This window comes from Anthonomus grandis, chromosome 10 (genome assembly GCF_022605725.1).
Source record: "Anthonomus grandis grandis chromosome 10, icAntGran1.3, whole genome shotgun sequence".
Taxonomy (NCBI): domain Eukaryota; kingdom Metazoa; phylum Arthropoda; class Insecta; order Coleoptera; family Curculionidae; genus Anthonomus; species Anthonomus grandis.
In genome coordinates this window covers 10,347,472-10,359,770 of record NC_065555.1, presented here as the reverse complement: position 1 = coordinate 10,359,770, position 12,299 = coordinate 10,347,472, and the positions used below count along the sequence as shown (strand labels likewise).

Below are 12,299 nucleotides of genomic sequence, written 5' to 3'. Positions count from 1 at the left end.
AGATCTTAGATCTAAAAGCCAACATCTTTTAAAAAGGCTATGATTTTGTTACGTGCAACTTTATTGAATGCTCTCTGATTTTTGATAAATGACAATTTTTATATATCAGAGATGTTAAATTCTCAAATAGAGCCTTCCGGGTTACCAAATAGTCACGAAATCCGTATACGTGTTCCTTGCGCTTTTTGTATAATCTACAATAAATTATTTTTAATTAGCTAGCTCACTAATAGTATTCGCATTTCTTGACATTTCACATAAAGCTATAAATGTGGGCTTGTAACAGTTTTGGAGTATTGCTTGGTATCTAAATATTCATGTTAGCATTAAACTTTCTTAATCCACTATCTGTTTTATAATTTAGTTTTTTTTTACCGTAAATATTATTACTGTATTGGTTATAAAAGAAATGATATCTATGTTTGTTCTTATAATTCAATAACTGTAATTTATGTTATGTAATAATATTAAGTAAACCTTAATGGCGAATTGATATCAGTTCTATTATACCACAACCTAAAGTCTATCAGATTGACTACCCTTGGTGGGTGTGTGGTAGGACGATTTTCACGAGCTACCAGTTGGAGGAACTTGAGAAGGCGTTTAAAGATGCCCACTACCCCGATGTATATGCTAGAGAGATGCTTAGTTTGAAGACGGATCTTCCAGAGGATAGGATACAGGTAAGTCATTCAATTCTCATAATGTGTTGGTTATAAAAAAAATTCTAGTATTAAAGCAAAGAGAACTGGTATTATTGGTTGATGCTTGTATTAGAGTGCATATATTTTTGAAATGTCACTAATATAGTATATAAAAACTTGACGGAATTGTTTTTTAAATTTTTGTTGTGTCAAAAATATGCTCATAGTAGATATATAAAATGAATTTGTTTAGTGGACTAAAATAGCTATTTTAGTCTCGCATTAATATAAAAACTAATAAAGGATAAAACCTAATTGTCGTGGAAAACCAAATTTCGTACTAGCCTAAAAACACTAATAACACGACTTTTTATTAAACTTTTTATTTAAGTAAAAAAAAGAGAACTGCTATGCCTCTTTATCAGTATGTATAAAAAAAGACCATTTAAATTAAAATTAAATAATTAATTTAAAATGTAAAAAAATATATTGTTATAAAGTTAAAAAAAATATAATGTTTTCAAATCTTTTCAAAAAAATATCGAAAGACGTAAAGTAATTTTAACCCGGATATCTTTTATAAAAATGTATACTAAAGTAGATCTTTAAAACTGCAATCCTATAAGGAGGCTAAGAAAAAAAGTTTTAATTTCAGTAAATCTTATTTCATCTCTTTTTAGTAGAACTATTAATAATATGAAGTATATTTTTTCCCTTTTCAATAATTGTACATAAGAGAAAATATTTGTAAAATTTTATTTTATTTACTTAAGTATTAAATTAATACCAAATTAAATAGGTGACTTACCCTAAATTAATCACAATAATATAAATTTAATTCTAAAAGTATTTTTTAATCACTAGATCCATTTATGTTATGCATATTTATCTGCATACCAGTAGATATTATACTCATACTATTTTATTTCTTAAGCTTTATTTTATTTACATTAATATTAGTCTTTATTAAAGTAGTAACACATATTTTTTAAATTAAACTTAAAAAAACCTTCCTTGGCTGCTATATTTTTGTATCAAATATAGTTTTGACGAAGTTTCAGGAAAAGGAATGACGTAAATTTCTTTCTGCAGGAATGGATAATAAATGTACAAATATACACTGTCTAAAGAATTTTTTTTGCTCTAAAGTTAATTACCCTAGATGTGGTTACATACATTCAAGCAAATGTTGATTTGGTTTAATATGTATCAATATGTAAGTCTCTAATTTAACATTTTAAAAAATGTGACATTCGTTGGAAATAAAATCGAGATCTGAGTTATATATTAAGTACATAAAAGAATGCTTGAAAGATCTACATTGTTATTTATCTATAATATATATACCTAAGATAATATAATACATAAGATAAAATAGGTAATTAGATTTACCAAAAAAAAAAATTTTTTTTCAAAATACTTTTTTTTTGAATTGCATAGCCTTGAAATATGTTTTCTGTATTTTCCGTACATTGGATATCTAAGTCAAATGTGTTTCTTATGACTCCCATAATGTAGAATTTTAAATAGGTAATTTTTTTTAAGCATTCTTAATTAATATACATATACGACAATCCTATAAAATACTTAAAACACAAAATTTAATTATTTTGTTAAAAACTTCAAAAATTAAATCATTGCTGTTTTTATTTTACTGTCTCTTATTTTTTCTATTTTCAGTAAGATTATCAGTGGGAAATATATTTTTTCCTTTTCAGTAATTTATCATAAAAGAAAATATTTTTAAAATATATATTTTATTTACTTAGATGCAATTTAATACTCAATAGGTAACTTATTTTTAACCTATCCTAAATTCATCAAGACAATACAAAGTTAATCCTTATTTTAAATATTTTATATCGTTTAGTTCGTAATAGCATTTTTTTAATTACCATATCCATTTAAGTTATGCATACTTACCTGCGTAACAGTGAATATTATAAATAATATACCTTCTATTTTACAATATTTTAAACGCTACTTCTTCTTGTACTTTCTTTTACTCTATTACCTGCCATTATATTTAAAATGAAATAGTGCATTTATTAAATAAGTTATAAATCATAATAAAAGAAACTCCTACAGCGCAATCGTATAATTGGAGAAGCCATATTTCTCTCTTTGATGGCTTCCAAATTAAAAGGAAGAACCTTTCATCTCCCCTCGCGTAATGCAACGATTGCTAATTAAACAAAAACAATAGCAAAAAAAAATACGCGCAAACATCAAACCACTTCAATCGTTGTCGGTGCATAAAAAGTGCATAAGAGGGACGCGTAAACGTGAAATCCTGAGCCGCGATTGGTCGAGTGTTGCGCCGCCTATAATGGCTACTGGTCGAAGACTGATGTGCGAAGGAAAAAGAAGAGAGTTATGCCGTTTATAATCTAAATGTTAGTCATATTGATTTCTATAAGATTTGTTATAAAACATGTATTAATTTGTGGTCGTTTTGTGTATATAGGTACATTAAATACATTTTAAGATAATGATATTAAAATTTAAAAAAGAAGTTTGTAGTATAAAGAATATAGAATTAAATCAAGCGTATAATTCCATCCATAGATTATGCATTATTAAATAAAGGGTTAGCTTTATTTACGAAATAGATAATCAGTACCATAATACTCTTTCTCGCCTTTGTTTACGAAGTTACCTGTAGAGCCATTAAATCAAGCTTTAAACCATGAATTAAAGTCTCTAGATCTAAGAAGGTAAACCATACAGAAAAATATATATATAGGTCCCATTTTTACTTATAAGCTTAAACGTGGAAAAAAACGAAACAAAACTAAATTGATAATAGTATAAGAAGTAAAGTATATTACATGGGTAAAATTGGAACACTTACACTTGGAACGTTACGTACCTTACACCTAATCTGTTGTATCACCAATTATTATTAAATTTGAGAAATTGTTTTTGATTTTATACAAGTTAAAATATTTTAATCACGTATGCTTCTGAAATAAGGTACAAATAAAATAACATTTATCTTGACATTGTAAAAAAAAACATTGAATTTTAATGGATTTTTACTATAATTTAAAGAAATAGGATGCAACTACCGCAAAAACAAATATGTACTGCTTGATTATGTAAAGTGCATTTTTATTCCCGATCAAACTATAACCCTAACTCTGGTCGATTTACTTCTCATTGACATCGTATATAAAGTACCATTTTAATCGGGACATAGGGGACAATGGTCAATGTAATCTCAAATGTTCAAAAAATAAATGTTGCAAAAATCCTTTAATTTTACAATATTATGTTAAGCATAACCCGTAAGGATATGAGGAAGACTTTAGTTAGAGAAATATATTCTAATTTAAAATTTTTCTTTCGATGATACTGATCTGACTAAAATATTGTTTAAGTTTCGTAGTTTACAGACATTAATAATTTTCGTATCTCAGGGTTCTAATTACTTAAGTTCCTAAAGTGTGAGATATATATATTTAGAAATACAATTTAAACTACTTTTTATGGTTTAATTATTTATTCTATACATCATAGCTTCACTTATTTCAGAAACATTTAGGCGAAATATTCTAAAATATTCGTTAATATTCCGAGAAAATTGAGAGAATTAAAAACCTGGGTTAGCAATTATATAAGCGATCGTAAATACTCTGTAATACCTAAAAGATTTTATTGAAACGTTCACTAAATGTTGCAATAAAATATGTCACTCCAATGACATATTTTATCACTTTTGCTCGTTCTAAGTCAAAATATAGTATCCACAGGGTCAAGCCGTATGTATGGACTTCTTCCGTAAAAAATGGAATCCATATATTTGAATAGATATGGCATATGTTATTATTCGCAATATACATTAAAAACAAAATATTGAAACTTAAATTACTTTAAGTAGTATAAATATTTAAATTATCACCATGTCACTCCAATGACATATTTTATCACTTTTGCTCGTTCTAAGTCAAAATATGGTATCCATAGGGTCAAGCCGTATGTATGGACTTCTTCCGTAAAAAATGGAATTCATATATTTGAATAGATATGGCATATGTTATTATTCGCGATACACATTAGAAACAAAATATTAAAACTTAAATTACTTTAAGTAGTATAAATCTTTAAATTATCACCATGTTTTGAACCACGTACAAAACCTCTAAAATCCCTCAGCTATAAGAAAAGAATAAAATATTGCAAAAAAGTTATATGCCAATGTGTCTGCTCTAATTATTGACTAAATAAAAGTCTTAATATTGCATTATATTTATAATAAAGCTTTAAATGTGTTCTAGATCTTGAATGAGAAAATTATCTTCAGGTCAGAAGGTTTTTGAGATGCAAGAAACGCTTCTACGTGAAACTGCTTTATGTAAAAAATGCTACTTTTAAATTTGCCAAAAAACGTGCTTCAAATATTTAATACAAATCTACACAAATCTTTACTTATATATCAAATTACTTAGAAGGATTCTCTTTATATTTAAAACAAACTAAAAAATAAATACTAAAAACTGCAGATATCGCAATATTTTTTTAAAATAAAGCAAAGTAATAGATGCTAGTGCTCAATCTTCGTATTCGCTTTTTTCCATTTGCTTGAGTCAGTAATATCAAATTACGTCACGTTTTCTGAATGTATTACATATTCTTCCCTTAAAATCTAAAAGATTTAAACATTTTTAAAACTTAGTAAGCCAAAATATTAATCCAGTTATCCAAAAATATTAAATATATTCCTAATTTTGGTTTAGCTAAATGGAGTTTAATAAACTTTGTCTCGTTAACGTAAGGTGGTTTGACAGTTAAAAGGAAATCCTCGCTACTTCAAATGCGTCTCCATTACCGTTGCTAAAAGTCCTTATTTAAAACTTTATTCCAGAAATTTAAATAAAACAGGACACAGCACAATAAATTTACTAGAAAAAAATTAGGATTCAATGTCTTTATTAGCTTCGGAGCTATACTAAAATGATTATATTTTATTTCTCTCCCTAATTTTTTAAAATTCAAATCAAAGTATTTTCTATATTGTTTTATCTATTAGGGCCTAAAAGATAAAATAAAAACAATCTAATAATTAAACAATAGCGTAGTTGATGTATAATGTAAACATAAAAACTAAATTTCAGTATCTTAACCTTTTATTTTCAAATTATTCAGCCCTGTCCGTACATAGCTTGTACGCTTCTGAATTTCACTAATGACTATTAGTAACTCGAACTCGTAGTTTGCATCCGTTTTAATGAGCCTGTTTTGTGGCTAACTTTGTTCCGCTAATGATTAATTTTACCATTACGCTAAAATATTGTATTTCTGTTTTATTGTATTACAATTTTATTAAATTCACATAAAGTTTAAATAAATAATTAGATTGGTAGTTCGAACATCAAACGTTATGTTGTAAACGTTTTTCATATTAACATTTTAAGTTAGCCATAATAAAATATGTTACTTTATTCACGATCTGATTATAATGTGATAAATTTAAATTTATATGACATAAAAGTCTTTTATGTCCAGTGGATGAAATTAAATATGTAATTATTATTATACATTTACATGCTAAACGGCATCACTAAATTAGAGTAAACATGCATTTACAGCAAAGAGATTGAACTCTCTAATAAACCTCACCTTATTGAATATCTCTGGTAAGATATTTATTTTATAACAACTCAATATAATCAATTAAATAATAAGAAATCTAAAGTTAAGCATCTCACATATGGAGTAGATATTGTATAGTAACGACACATATCAGACTCTTCGGTGAACTTTCGAACAATGAGATAGCAGTTCTAACTTTTGAATCAATGTGTTAGTGTTTTCAATTGCAATCACTATTCTTGATCAGATTTTTTGGAATTACTCCTATTGTTAATTTAATGGAACAATCTGCATTCTCTCTTTTCACATTGTTTTCAAATCTCATATTTTAAATTTCTGTATTTATTAGATTAAATTTCCCTCTTTAGTTATTGTTATTTGGGATAGTAATATCAATGAAAGATGTTTTTCTAGAAACCTTATTTATTAGGTAAGGTCTATCGGCTGTGGGGCAAACTTGTAATATGGTACCTTCCGTTACTAAGAGATGAAGTATTCTCGCTATCAGATCATATCGCTGTTTATATTTTGTTTATTTATCTCTATTCTATAAGTATTGCGTCATATACAAACATAAAAATATATAGGATACATTAACTCCATAAAATCTTTGAAACACATAAATAAATACGAATTACAGGTACAAAATGTAAACTTATTTTTAAAGCAAAAAAGCATGAAAGATAGTGATTATCACAGGTTTATCAGTTTAAATATTTGTCGTGGAAAAATAAGGAAAAATTTTGATTTATGTTAATAATGCGATTCGTGGCGATAAATAAGCAGCAATATCAATAAATAATATTACCAAATTGAAACTACAACCATGTAATTGGTTGCTATTTTATTTCTTATGGAAATAAGCGCGGCTTTAACTTATTCTTTTTCTTCTCTAGGTGCCGCGTCTGCTTTGAACCTTTGCAACCATTAGAGCGATTTTTATTTTTGAGACCGCATCTATAAATAGTTTAATATTACTAAAGTCAAACCACTCTCTAAGGTTTTTTAACATTGATTTTTTTTCGCAATATCATAAACTTGCCTGCATAGAAATCGGCCTACTGTAAACTTTTGACTTTAAATATATTTTTTAAAAAATTATCCATCAGATCAAAAAAAGAAATATGCTGTTTGAAAGACAATTTAATATCCTTTAATGTAAGTAAAAATTTATCAAGAAGGCTTATCGTTTATATGCGTTGCAACCGGTAAACAAATGAACCGTGTTTATGTGGTGATTGTAACGAATATAACAAATTTGTCAAATAATAAAATTATTGCGTTTGCAACTGAAATTTGCATATTATTCGTTTTTCATAACCTCAATAGTGTTCAAGTGTGTTAATTTAATGCATACTACACCACAAAAAGCCGCCCAAGTTATTGACTCGCGCAGCGGTTCGAAGAGTGTGCCAACGTCATGAGGAGACTGGATCCTTTCATAGGCGACCTGGAATACGTAGGAAGCGATTTACAACCGCTCGTGATGACCGCTTTATTGTGTCAACAATATTAAGAAATCGTCACCTTAATGCCGTTCAAGTGCAAAGACAGCTCCGTGAGGTGCGAGGAGTGCCTATTAGTCAGTGGATAGTGAGACGAAGACTGCAGGAAAATAACCTGACGCCTAAAACACCTGCGATTGGTCCAAAACTTACTTCAGCTCATCGGCGAGCACGCCTGCGTTTTGCAAGGGATCATCTGAATTGGACGTTGGAACAATGGGGATCTATTCTGTTCTCAGATGAGTCCAGAATATGCCTCCATGATAGCGACCGAAGAAGGAAAGAGTACCGAAGACCAAGAGAACGATTTGCAGATTGCTGTTTTGAAGAGCGAAGTGCTTATGGAGGTAGTTCCTGCATGATCTAGGGTGCAATTTCTATAGAAGCACGAACCGACCTTCAGTTCATTCGTAGGGGCGACCGTGTTCACGGAAGAAGAGGTTTAACGGCTGCTAGGTATATCGAGGAGATTTTAGCAATTCATGTGGTACCTTATGTCGACTACATTGGAGATGAATTTACCTTTATGCATGACAACGCAAGGCCGCACACCGCAAGAATCGTGCAAGATTACATTGCAGAAGTCGGTTTTTGGGTTATGGAGTGGCCAGCATACAGTCCTGACCTAAATCCGATCGAACATTTATGGGATGAGCTAAAACGAAGAATTCGAGCTAGATTTCGTACCCCAAACTCGATCCCAGAGCTTATTGTTGCAGTAGAAGAAGAGTGGCTAAACATGCCACAAGAAACAATAGCAAACTTGATTGGATCTATGCCTAATCGTATGAGAGATGTTATTAGGGCAAGAGGAGGTCATACCCATTATTAAAGAATTAAGTGTTAAGTTTTAAATTGTCAATAACCCTATTTATGTTAATAATAAAAAGGCCTAATTTTCTTAATGCATTAATTTCACTATGTTAAAGATAGGATGTTCAAATAAGTTTTCATAAATTTATACTCATATTATAGGATATTAAATTGTCTTTCAAACAGCATATTTCTTTTTTTGATCTGATGTATCTTTTAAAAAAAATATATATTTTAAGTCAAAAGTTTACAGTGGGCCGATTTCTATACACGCAAATGTATTATGCAGTATTTGGTACTTTTTTCTCCTTTTATTACATCATGTATTTCAATTCGAAAAGTAGTGAATATTATTATTATTAAACATACATCCACTATTGCCAAGGGTTTGTAACCAATTTCTGTAATATTAACTATCTAAAGCTTTGCCAATGTCTTCGGTAAAACTTGACAAAATGTGATGACCTAATAAGACTATTATTTTCGCATTAAAATTTGTTGAAATATCAAAAATTTTGTTCATATTCAACAAAATTAAGAATCATAAAAAAATTTGAATTTTTGTTCTACCTTCGTCTTGATTAGTATGAAAATTATTATTATAAGAACGCGATAAAATTAATGTACTTGCAACTTTTTTTAGTCTTTATTAAAAAGAGAATGTATGATAAACTAGGTAGCCATCCCTACTAAGTTAAAGAAAAATCTCATAAGTGAACAATTGTCACTTCGAGTTAAAGTATTCTATTGTTTTATCGTTACCACCGTTAATACCATTACTTTATATGATAATGCAATTCTTTGTTTCCCAAGTGTTGCCAGACAATGGGCGAAATTACAGGTTTGCTATTATCGTGGCAATTTGACGGAAATGAGTTGGAAATTAAGAATTTTAATTCTTAGTTTTTCAGATATAAAAAACCCAACTTACGAAATTAATTATTTTATATTTTTATTTAGTATATTTTGTTTATAGCACATAAAAATGGACTGAAATTTAAAATCAGTCTTCAAAAATTTGCCTGTTTTAACATTAGTGCAATCCACTCGATACTATAATCAGATAAGCAGTTATTGCTAAAATAGAGTAAAATATGCTTTAAAGTAATGGCAACTAGAATAAGATACTTCATTAGAACATACTAATATACACTGCCATAATCACAAAATCACAAAGAGAAAGAGAAAATATATTACACTTAAACATACATAAATAAGCGGCATCTCACCCAGTTCTTGTAAATATCTAAGAGAAGAATCGATTATGCTACTATAGTGATGAATAAAGATAGATAGTGGAACAGAAGATGAATTGACAACCAAAATGAAGATCAGAATTACCTGCATCATTAATGAGAAACACCACAGTATTCTGTATGGAGATACATGTAATAGATATCTGCTTGGATCAACTTATTAGATTTTGAAGTATCTTGAATTCTTTTCTATCTGCTATCTTGAAGTATCTTGAATCTTTTCTATCTATCTTATAATCTTTTGAAAGATTACCTTTACTCTCAGGTATGGTTCAAAGGAGTAAGAATAAATTAGATAATAAGAGGTCCAAGCACGTTTTATGAATTTGGTAGGTCTATAGAGAGATGATATTGGTAGGTTCTCTATACTGCTATAATTTAACTTCTCCAATATGTGACTCTTTACAGATTTGGATACTCAAATCTCTTAAGTGTCTCTACTTCTGTTATATCAGAAAGATAGAAGTTTAACCAATTTAAACAATTTCTAATATCTAAGGTTTATATAATAAAAACAGATGATTGATTTGATCAAAGGTCTTCAAAAAATCATCTGACAGTCATAACCTCAAGTAGAAAGACTGTGAATGTATCTTAAGTTCTGTAAAAAGATTTAAAAAAAAAACATATTACTAATAAATTATTTTGAATATATATTTGAACTTCTTTGAAGAAACCTCAGATGCTTGCTTTTGCTCTTAACAAATGTTCAGACTTTTTTTTAATATTTATTCTAAGAGATGTCTCAGTTACAGCTATGTATTTCTGATTCTGATTTTCAAAAAAGTTTTATCGATAGTTCTCAAGTTATGAAGGAAACCAAATAGGAAATTTACAGTTCCAACTTACAGTATCAACATACTCATCAATATCATTGATAATACGGGTTCATCAGTAGGAAAGATCAGATTAGCAGATATTTATAAAAATACCAATGCCAGAACTATTATGTCATTCTACTTCATCAGACTATAGTATTGGAAAGAATATAAAAAGGAATTGCTCATTCTGACAGAAGAATTGTCCAATTTTTAAAGCACTATCTAATATATTCCGTTAGGACCTGGCGACTTGTATAGTTGAAATTCATTCACTACTTGTTTGTTTAGAAATGTGCAATTTCAAGAGCAGCTTTGCAATCAGATTATCTTCGGAAAAAATCTCTTGAGCTGTTTTAATTGGAATATAAGAGATTCTTTAATAGAGATTAGCATAAAAAGAAATTGATAAAGAATATTATAAAATTTATTTATCATGTTAAAGATCTATTAGTAAGTAAAGAATCCCAATCGAAATGAGAAAGAAAGTAAATCATCGCATGAGCACTAACAAAGGCTCTATAGAGCCCCAAGCTAATCAATTCACCAACATTTAAATCCAGATTTAATAGGAAAATTTAGTAAAGACAGTAAATACAAGGTACAAGGTAATAGGGCTTTATTAGCAGAAGAGAACATTCTATCAGAGGCTTGTAAAAGTAGCAAATCTACAAGTCTGTATTTTCGTGTTGTTACAATTTAAACATTTTTCTTTCAAAAAGACTCTGGTACAAAGAAGCGAGTGACAGAACTTAAAGAGATTCTACTTAATCTGGATATTAGACCAAAGAACCTTAGGAAGGTTAGAAACAAAGGCAGTTGACTTTTAAAGCAGTAATCTATGTTCATTGATCTTATAGTCAGAAGTAGATATCAGATTTATATGAGAATATGAAACTAGTTACTAGATTAGTATACAATATTTCGTAACTTTCTTAAGAAAACCTGAATTTGGAAATAGATGACTGACTGTAAAAGTAAATCGTGAGATGTATGAAGCTTCTTTCGATATTATAAGTACTTGAAAAAAACAGGGAATTAAATTAAGCAATACGCCTCTACACGATATATCCTCGACAACAATAAAAACTCGACCATCCAGAACGACTCTTCGTTCGATAACCCCAAAAAAATAATTACGGTAAGATTATGTTACTGTTAAGTTGTCCGCTTGGGGATCAAATATATTCAATAACCCATCCGACATTGCCAACGTCCGGTCTCCGGTCTTAAAGCACTTAGTCTGATTGCGAAGGAAAATCGAATTATTTGGACGATTGTGTCCGCGCGGTTCACAAATCTGGATCAGTGCCTTGAAAGATTAGCAGTTCATTTTCTCGATCGGGCATCTATTGTTGTCGAAGTTCCGGATTATTTTGGTCGAATTATTATGATCAAGATTGCTGCCATATCTCTATATAGACTAAGTAGTTTATTGAAATAAATATAATTTGTCTAATACCTATTTTTGCTCTTGTTGTTTTTTTAGAATAGAAATGTTAAAAGTTGCATCAAGATAAAATTCTTAAAAAGTTTACTTGGTTGACAAATAGGAGGGAAACATAAAAATTATAATCGTTTGTAATAAAAAATTTACACTTATTACTGTTAACAAAATTATATTTTGTTGTACCTCGTTTCAGTATTAGGTATCATACTTTTTAACCC

The 12,299-nt window shown here is 28.9% G+C and overlaps 1 protein-coding gene across 1 annotated transcript in view; it reads left to right on the top strand.

Annotated features, from left to right (window-relative positions):
* Window positions 1–12,299, top strand: part of LOC126741384 (visual system homeobox 2-like) — a 191,043-nt gene that overhangs the window by 119,685 nt on the left and 59,059 nt on the right. Inside the window, exon 6 of the mRNA XM_050447778.1 lies at window positions 560–683. Coding sequence (XP_050303735.1) covers window positions 560–683 — 124 coding nt within the window. The remainder of the gene's footprint in view (window positions 1–559; window positions 684–12,299) is intronic.